Source organism: Callospermophilus lateralis, chromosome 14 (genome assembly GCF_048772815.1).
Source record: "Callospermophilus lateralis isolate mCalLat2 chromosome 14, mCalLat2.hap1, whole genome shotgun sequence".
In the NCBI taxonomy this organism is placed as follows: Eukaryota; Metazoa; Chordata; class Mammalia; order Rodentia; family Sciuridae; genus Callospermophilus; species Callospermophilus lateralis.
Window position 1 is genome coordinate 50,758,303 of NC_135318.1, and position 10,517 is coordinate 50,768,819.

General features: G+C 33.5%; 1 protein-coding gene across 4 annotated transcripts in view; it reads left to right on the forward strand.

The window, feature by feature from the left end:
* The window catches only part of Ehbp1 (EH domain binding protein 1), a 312,370-nt gene that overhangs the window by 259,063 nt on the left and 42,790 nt on the right, over nt 1-10,517 (forward strand). For all 4 annotated transcript variants that reach the window (XM_076832959.2, XM_076832960.2, XM_076832961.2 and 1 more), the window contains 3 exons: nt 2,055-2,193; nt 2,396-2,502; nt 5,112-5,235. In XM_076832959.2, coding sequence (XP_076689074.1) covers nt 2,055-2,193; nt 2,396-2,502; nt 5,112-5,235 — 370 coding nt within the window. The remainder of the gene's footprint in view (nt 1-2,054; nt 2,194-2,395; nt 2,503-5,111; nt 5,236-10,517) is intronic.

The following is a 10,517-nucleotide window of genomic DNA, read 5'->3' on the forward strand; positions in this document are numbered from 1 at the left end:
TTTACATTATTTATAAGAATACATCATACCTGAAGATGCTGACATGTATTGAATGTGTTTAAGATACTTACATATGTTTTGTGCCATTTTGAATCTTACCTAATATTGCATTTTAGCCAAAATGCCACATTATAAGAATATTGTTATTATCTATATTATCCCCACCCACACATACCCTCCTTTTCCTCACAATGTATCATTAATATTTTTTTCTAGCTTTAGGGCACTTTCAGTCCTGTATAACTTTTCACCCACCTGCGGACTATGGGGATTGCCCTGCTGACTGAAAGGATTTCCTTCCCCTGACACAGAGATGCTTTGAAGTCCCAAAACAATGACTTTCATTGCTTTTCCCCTATATTGTCGGTTTCTATAAATTGGTGATGAAAGTGTGTGGCAGCAACAGAGGACTTTTGGTCTCTATCTTTGAACAAAAGGAAGCCTGGATCAGGTCTGATTTTTTGCGTTCAATTTAGCTTTCTGCAGTGGATTTAATGCAGAATGAAGCTGGCCTAAGAATAATACAATGGATTGAAAAGGCTAACTGAATTAGTGGGTTTAGAGGAATACATTTGTAAAGTGGCAGAAGTCCCTAGTCATAAAAAGGTTTCTTAAGATGGGATTTACTGGCTAATCACACTGATATTTTAGCATGTTGCCAGGCCTAAAAAAATTTAGCTGTGTTTGTTTATTTTGGTAAAGACTTGAGTTTTACACTATTGGATAGTTACTATAATAACAGTAAAATTCACATTTTTTCTTAAAAAAATCAGAAAGAAATCCAAACTTATTTGTATCCTAACTGCTAAGAAGGCTATTTTAAGGATGATACTACAAGAACTATATCAGATAACTTTTAGAAAAGAAAAGAGAGGTGTTTTTCTTCTTATGGTTTAATCATCTACATACATGAAATTGGTTTGCTTTCCAAAAAGCTTATGTAGTAATTTTTAAAGTTGTTCCAACAAAAGGTATGCTTTAAAAAGATTGCCTTTATATGAATCTTTTTACCTAAGATTTTGAAAATGGTATTTATAAAATATATAGAGTCCATCTGTTCTCTTGAAGCTTTTCAGCATTGATTTGGGTTTTTATTTTTGTAATAAAATGCAGTTTACACATTTATAAATGAGGCATTCTGTTTGTGGAAAAGGATAAACTGTTACCTTCCCTTGAGGATTCTGTATCCCAGGCCTCCTTGAGGCTAGAGAATAGGCCATTGGAGGGCTCCCTCATTACTGATTGTCTCAATGCAGAGGAAGGGCAAAGTCTTGGTTGCTTTTGATAACCAGTTTCAGCATTCAGCAGGCTTAGCTATTAGTCATGCATCTTAGCCTTTCCCTATTTACTTTCAAAACACTTAATAAAAATAATAAAAGATTAGGTATAAAATGAAATATTTGTTTGGTACACAGCACCTCGGTATCTGCAGCTTCCACACACTGCAGTGGTTCAGTCTTCTGGGATATTTCTTGTTGATAGAACCATTTGAATTTGTAACCAGTATTAACATAGGAAGCTCCAGAAGAGATAATTGTAGTTTCCTTAGCTGTAAAGGGCTTACTTACAAATCTGGCTTTGGAAAGTTATAGCTGATGAAATGCAGTTCAGTGGGGTAGTATTATAATCCTACCTTTTAGCCTTCATCCAGCATTAGTGGTTTATCTCAATGGGCATAAAATTAGAAACTATTTTTTCTTGTCATACAAGTCTTAGGAATGTACAAATCGAAGGGGCAGAATAGTAGAGGAAATAGGAGGCAACGGGACTTTCAAATGATACCTATCACCAGAAGACACAAGAGTTCTTAGTATCTAATATATCAAAGTTATCAAGGATTTGGACTATTTGGACTAAATCCCAAATTTTTTATTACAGGCAGTTGAACTTGTAGTTGAGCTATTTAGAGTATTTTAAAATCCCTTTTCTTCAAAGAGTTTCTAAAGGTTCTAAGTCAGCATTATTGTCTTAAATTAATAAAAGTTGCCATCTTAATGTGTAATTTCATGTTTATATGATTAGTACTCTCATACAATTTGTTGTTTTACTTTTAGAATGGCACAGAAGATCTCCGGACTGAGCGATTACAAAAAGGAACAGAACGTTTTAAAAATCCTGTTTTGTTCAATAAGGATTCTACAGTCAGAAAAACTCAGCTTCAGTCTTTCAGTCAATATGTTGAGAATAGACCAGGTAGGAACACTTTTTAAATGTTTCCAATCTTATGATTTAAAAGTAGTTATACACATACATACATACATACATACATATGTGTATACACACACACACACACACACACACACACATATTATGGAGCTGATAATGTAAATCCACATTTCAATACACAAATATCAAGCTTTATAATAATTTTACATGTCTCTTCCCTTTTTTTAAGAGATGAAAAGGCAGAGATCAATACAGGAAGATACAAAGAAAGGAAATGAGGAGAAGGCAGCGATAACTGAAACTCAGAGGAAGCCATCAGAAGATGAAGTGCTTAATGTATATTAATTTTTTGTGTGGTTTCATGATTGCTGATAATTCCAAACTGTATGTGGAAATAGTGCCTTTATTTGTTAAAATGAGATGTTAGGTTTTTTAAGATGTCAATCTCCAGTGCATTCAAAGCAGAGTGAGAGGGGTGCGCTGTTGAATTAGTCTGCAGTGTGGTGATAATTGTCAGATAAAAAAAAATGAATTTTTCAGAGTTCCACAGCCCCAGCTTCCTTGAGACATTTCCATCAGGGCACTTCCCATAAAGAGATTCCAGTATTGATCTACCGGGAGGATTTTAATTATTACAATAGCAGATACCGCAGAGCTGCAGTTAGAGGGAAAAGTCACATGAGACCTGCTAGAATTTCTCAGCCAACCCATTTTGTTGGCTTGGGTTAATGGGTGTTCAACCTTTCCATTATCCAGATCAGCCGTGAATTACTAGCTGAATGATGTTTGCATTAATATAATATATATGGTAATTTCTTCACTTAATTAACGGGGAGGTTCAGCTCAGTAGGGGTATGGGCTGATCATGTGTAAAATTGATTTGTGAGGGAAATATTTGATAGACCGCAGGGAGAAAGCTGCTTTTGATGGACAGCTGCAGGACAGAAGCAGGAAGAACAAGTTTTAACTTGAATTTTTGTCTGGAAACAGCTCTCTTTAATGGTACTTTCTTATTATCTACAGTTTGTCTAAACATTTTCATTATTTTTATTGTTAAAATAGTCTTTGTGGGATTTTAAAAGCCCTATAAATGCACTCAGAATTACCAACTCCATTTTAGAATTCTAAAAACTTATCATTTTCAGTTATTCACCTTTAGAAGACCTGGAAAGGTCTAAGTACATAGAATATCACTTGTATATCCCAAGTATTTGGTATAGCTTTTAAGTTATGGAATACTTGAGTATAGCATATAGTCACACTAAGGAAATCTGGTAATGAAATTAATTACTATTTTTAACTAATCAGCTAAAGCAATGAAGTTTGTATGTTGCTTATCACTTCTATTTTCTTATATTTTTGTTATTCGTATTGTCTTGAAAAACTACCATGTTTGTTTTTTCTCTTTGGATAGGATTGAAAAATAGGAAAAGTCCCTTTTGAAACTGTTCTGCTGTCACCAAATCATTCCAGATTTTAAAGTTATCATTATCATTTATTCTGTTGTAATTTTTCCATTCCATTTTATATTGAAATTGAAATATATTCATTTTTTATGGATCTTTTTAAAACACAGTGACTTTTTAAAATGAAATTATCTTGAGAAGTTATAAGTTTTATGATTTCTTAAAATATTTCAGCTTTATATTGGTCAACTCCCATAATCAATTTAACAATTAGTTGGTATAAATTGATTTTACATGTAAGTACAAATAATTTACTAGTTTAGAAGGTGTCAAGCTATTATTAGCATTAGATATGTTTATTGATTATGAGAATTCCACAATATGCTCATAATTAACATAATTCTTGATTGTGCTTCTTGCTTAAGGAATGCCAAAAGATAATTTCTCATTGTGTCTTAGAGATTAATATGCTTCTAGGCATGTGACAGAAGATTTTACACATTTATCTCAATGAATAAATAATGTTATAAGTGCTGATAATAACAGTGGTGGTAGTGAGCATAATCACTTAAGCAGTTCTTTAGTTATTCTCAGTTGCTTAGGCTTCTTAGCTCTAGAAAAGTAAAAAAGTAAACAGGTGTTCCAAAGGGAGCTCATATTTAATCCATTTTGTGGCAATACCATAAATAATAATCCAACCCATAATGACTTAAATTTCTAATATAAAAATAAAAATTTTTACTATATTGACTCTTTCTAATAGAGCTGCTATATTTCAAATAAAACTTTTAAGAAAAAAATTTTAACATGAATGGTAAAGTAAATTTTTGAATTGAAATCCAAATTTGGCTAAATAGAAGATTAATCAAATCAGTATACTAGTTGCATTAAACCCTGTGTAGCAAGGTTTGAAACCACCTGTCAGGTTAGAATTTACAGCTTATAAGAATTAGTAACAATCAAGAGAATGACATGTTTAAATACAGAAGCTACTGGCAGGAAAACTGGAGATACTGCATCTTTTATCATGTTTTAAAAGTATAGTCCCAATAAAAGCAAAAAAAAATCTTTTTAATTTTATGTTTTATAGAGCAACTCTGATTTCTCTCAGAATGATTATTTTAAAGATCAATTTTTTAGTAAAGCTCTATTTTTGCATATTACACTTTTTTTCCTCTTTTCTTCAGTAGTCACCAAAGGGAAAATTCTCTGCTATCCTTGTCCATTCCTAAATAATTCTGACTTAACTCTAAGGATAATTTTTAAACTTAGTATTCACTTTTTAAATCTTGCAACTCTGGGTGTGAAATTATAAGTATAATACTAAACAGCTAAAATATTCTCTATTTACAAAATTTTGGTATATATAACACATGAAAAATTGCTAAATCACAGGGATGGAGTTGCTTTTTGCTACTAAGGGGTAATACTATGGGTGTATTTGGTTCTCTAGGTAAGTGCTTTACTAAGTGTTTGTAGAAAGGAAAAATGCAACTTACAAGTGATTTTTTTTTCCTTCCTGTTTGTTCTCCTTAACAGAAAGGGTTCAAAGACACCAGTCAGTATGTTGTAGGAGAATTGGCAGCACTAGAGAATGAGCAAAAGCAAATTGACACCCGTGCCGCGCTGGTGGAGAAGCGCCTTCGCTATCTCATGGACACAGGTACGGTGCCCAATTACACTGTAAACAGTTTTGGCAAATTGAGCGTTCACAAACTCTTATAGAGTTTTGGAAGTGTGAATCTTTGAAGCCTGAATGTTCAGCAAAACTGCCTTGAAAATAAAAAGGCTGCGATTTGCAGCCACCTCTCTGGGTCCTGGTGATAAGAGTGCCTTCATGGGAAGTGATAACTCGCCCTGATACCGTGTGAGCCAGCACTATTGAACAGTGTGCTCATCCATGCAGAGTTGGAATACACATCTGTGCCTCATTGATATGCCACTGGTTTAAAAAAAAAAAAAAAAAAAAAAAAGTAAGATCTTTACTGTTCTACTGATTCATTGGGAAAAAAAAAAAAAAAAGATTTGGCCAGCTAAAGCCATGTACTGCATGAAACAGAGCACTGTGCATAGGGGATGGCTCCATGGACTAGATCACTGAAATTTGAGAATACTATCTGGTTACTGATGCTCCACAATTTTTTTCAAGAGAACAGGTTTTTAAAAGTCTGTAATACTTTGTGTCACAGTTGCATTTGAAAGGATTAAGGTATATATAGCAAGGTTTGTAAAGATGGGTTAGAGCAGCAAGTTAGCTCCTAACCAGAGGGTAGATTATCATTTAATGCTGATTGCCAATGATGATTGAATAGATCTAAGAGCACAGTAAGCTATTGGAAAAGAACACTGTGTGTGTGTGTGTCTGTGTGTATGTGCGCACGCATGTTTCTTTAAAATTCTGCTCCTACAAAAAAAACCAAAATGCTTAATAAATTGAAATAATTCATACCAAATTGAAAAAAGGTCAAAAAAAGCAATTAACTAGAAAAAAATCTATTTCTATAATTAATTGCTTTAATTGTGGCAGCATTAAACTAGAGTAGCATAATTTAGGATGGAAATACTTTCTTGAACTTTTTCTTCTGTTTTCCAAAAATATATTTATAATGAAAGAACTCAAAAAGTAAACATTTATGTGAGACATATGAAAATACATATATTACTGAAATAAAAACATACTACAGGAAGGGGTCTTAGGTTTTCCTGGCCCAGTACATTTTAGACGTGTTCTTTGGAGGGCCAAAGCTTCTTCAGAGGCACCTAGGAGCTGCCAGGAAAATAGGGAGCAGAAAGCCGACATACATCTGAATTCCTTCTCTTACTTTAAAGAGAGTGGCTTGAGTGTATTTATTTGAAATAGTGGGCTCTTGAAATAATTAGTTTAAAGAAAAGTTTCTACTGCTTAAGTTTTTAAAAAACTTTTTTCTAGGAAAGTTGTTACCTAATCTTGTCATTGTACAAGTAAGGAGACTGAGGTACAGCAAATGCTCAAGGTTATATGGATCACCAACTGGAACACCTTGGAGTAGAATTCAGTTACCAGAATCTTATTGTACAGGAACCTTCCCACTGTGTCAGATTACCTAAACTATGTTTATTATTCCCTTAACAAGGTACATGGATGCCCAGTCTTGCCCATGAATATATACATTCTTTAGATGCAACATGGATCCATAAACCAATATATTGCTTTATATTTGAATTTTTTCCTTTGATTTATGAAGAGTTTTTAAAATATTAGCTATGTTAGCTATATAAAAATGTAAATACCACATTATAATCCCAGCAGCTCTGTAAGCTGAGGCAGGAAGATCCCAAGTTCAAAGGTAGCCTCAGTAATTTAGTGAGACCCTGTCTCAGAATAAAAAATAAAAAGGGCTGAGCTTTGGATCAGTGCTTAAGTGCCCCTGGGTTCAATTCCTGGTACCAAAAAAAAAGTAAATACCAGATAATATAATTTCTGTAATACATTCTTAAGTTATCTTCCTTTAAACATTTTAAGGAGACAGATTTCTTTTTGGTGTTATATTTGTTTTGATTTTTTAACAAATGGAAGTAGACTGCCTTCCTTGATCATATTAAATAAATCAGATGTTACTATTCAAGAAACCTTGTGCCACTAGTAAAAATAGTTAGAAATGCAATTTCCTTTTCTTATTTCACACGTGGAGCTTGATTTATTAAGGGTTTCAACCAAAATAGACTCAAGTTTTCCATCCCAACCCACACATCACTAGTGAAGCTTTCATTTGGCTCATTTCAACCTTAGATAGTTTATAATCTGAAAAACAATCATAAGCTATAAATTGACCCTAGAACTCCATGGGAACTATTGTATTCCTTAGTCCAAAGGACAGACTCATTTAAGAGAACCTCATTAGTAAAGGCAGAGTCAGGGTTTGATCTTGGGTTTTTAGGTTTTCTAACTATTTACTCAGGTCTCTTTCCCTACCATGTCTTTTGTATTTTATCTGCTATTTAAGATTTGATATATTTATAGGTAACTGATTATATTCAATCTTTTTACTGATTTTAAAGTCAAATACATAAAATTATTATATTAGTTGAAACCCTACAACTCTACAGCATTTAGCACATTTACAATGTTATGTGATCACCACCACTATACATGTCTAGAGCTTTTTCATCACCACAAATTCTATTCTCATTAAGCAGTAATTCTCCATTTCCTCCTCCTCTGATCCTTAGAGAAACTCTAATCTACTTTCTGTCTCTGAATTAACTTTATTCTAGATGTTTCATATAAGTGGAATTAAATAATATTTGACTTTTGGTTTGGCTACTTTCACTTAACCTAATGTCTTCAAGGTTCATCCATGTTGTGGCATATACCAGTTTATCATTCCTTTTAATGGTTGAATAAATTTATATATATAAATAAATTTATATATATATATATATATATATATATACACACACACACACACACACACACATATCTATATATAAAAATGCATATATATATCACATTTGTTTATTTGTCTGTTGATGTACAGTTGGGTTGTTTCTACTTTTGAGCTACTATGAACATTTGTGTAGAAATATCAGTTTGAATCTGTTTTCAGTCTTATTGGATATATACCTAGGATTGAAATTTGTACATCATATGGTAATTCTGGATCTCCTCAATTATAAATGATTTGTGAGGTTTATTTATAACTCATAATACATTTTCAAAAAAAAAACCCTGTTATAAGTGTACACAGAGCAGACTAACACACACAGCAGACTAACACACACACAAAAAAAACTATTAATTCAAAATATAACTAATACTAACAGTTATCCTAAACTTGAGTCCTAGGTTCCTAGAACTTGAGCAACAGTGGGTTTAAAGAACCACCTGTTTGACATTGAAGAACTTGAATCCTGAGGTAACAGGGAAGGAAACAGCCTGAATGGTGGCCTAGACTACTAGGCATTTCTCATGACAGGAAGCTGTAGTAAGAAAGTAGGACCCTCAGTGGATCAGGCAACAAGATGAGGAGGTGTCAGGTACGAGAATAGCAATAGCTGGAGAAGGACATCAGTGGCAAAGATAGAGCAAATATGAGGATTTTTATGTCAAATTCCTTCTGAATTTGCTGAGTTAATCCTAAATCACTGAAAACTCAATAGCAATAGTCTTCATGTATGTGTGTGTATATATTTTTTCCTCATACACTAATGCTTCAAGGCATTATTTTCTGCCATCCTATCTTGATCCCTATAAAATCTTTATGCAAATATTAGAAGATTGTTTTCCATCAGCTCTTAATGGCTTCTCTCTGTGTATGTACATGGGTGTAATTGTTAAGGACTTTTTTAAAGTTTCTAGTTCCTAAAGTTTGTGATGATTACTACTTAGGGAACAGTAAAACTTATTACAAATCTATACTATATATGTTCCAGGATGACACTTTTTGTATGTAAGTATAGTGCTAAGGGATCTGTGCCAGCAATGCTGTAACCCTCAAAAAATGCAGTTTACAGTGGAAACATTGACAGGCCCTTTTACTGCGGTGCCACAAGTCATGTTACTATGATGAATGGTGTTTCTTTCCCACTCCCAGTCTGTTTTCTTTTGATGGTTATCAAACTCTCTTACTGTTCAGCTGGAAGTATAGCTCAGTAGTAGAACACTTGTCTAACTGTACAAGGTCCTGGGTTCAATCCTTAGTACCACCAAAAACAAACAACAACAAAAAACAACTTACTTACTGTAGAACTGTAGTGTTGGGAGGTTGCAATAAAATTCTATCTTACAACTTTATAACCTTTGAACACACAGTAGCCTGATTGCCTCCTTAAGTCCCAGGCCAAAAATACTGATTCCATAGCTTTTTGTAGAGTATTTGCTCCAAAAACCCAACTGGACATTTAAAAACATTAAATATACTTTGGGGTATATGGAGTAAAAGAAATCTTTCTACATGTTCTTCAGAATCTTTGTTTCCCTCTTTCTTTGAGGAACCACATGTAATATTATTAAAGCTGCTTTAAGGAAGGGAACAGGGCACATATACTAAAGTAAAATTTATAGGAATTTTACTAGAAACTTTCCTCTTCAAATCTCCAAAATTATCTTTTATCTTTACCTAAAGATGACAGTGATGGCCAATATTGATTGCATGCCAAGTCTTCGTGTGTGTGTGTGTGTGTGTGTGTGTGTGTGTGTGTGTGTGTGTCTGTGGTATGTTGCAAGCTGACACTTTGTATAAGTATAGTGCTAATGGATCTGCATCAGCAATGTTGTAACCTTCAAAAAAAATGCAGTTTACAGTGGAAATATTGATAGGCCTTTTACCATAGTGCTACAAGTCATGTTACTATGATGAATGGTGTTTTTTTTTTTTCCATTCCTATTCTGTTTTCATTTGATGGTTATCAAACCATATGTGTTTGTGTGTGTTGTGTGTGTGTGTGTGTGTGTGTGTGTGTATGGAAAATGCTTTATATACATCATTCTGTTGTTTCTCACAGTGGATCTGTGGAAGATTTTCTTAACAACCAGGACTATTAAGAATCATATTTATTGTAAAGAAAAGTGATTTTAAATTTGTACAAAATATAAGATTCAAAGCCAGCCTTAGCAACTTAGCAAGACCCCAATTCTAAATAAAATATATTTTGAAAAGGGGGCTGGGATGTGGCTCAGTGGTTATGCACCCCTGGGTTCAATCCCTGACACTAAATAAACACACACACACACACACACAATTTTTTAAATTCCATTTTTCAGTAAGGAAAGAAGCTCAGAGAAGAAAGTAACTTCCCCATTCATACAAGTGGTAGAGCAAGAGTCAAACAAACCCAATCTGATGGATCAGGAACACAACTCCCAGACACCAACTGACATGCTGTCTGCTTCATTTCGCATATTATTAGAGATTACTTTCTGATTTTTCTGGGGCTTTACTAATAATTCTCTGGAACTTCTTATCA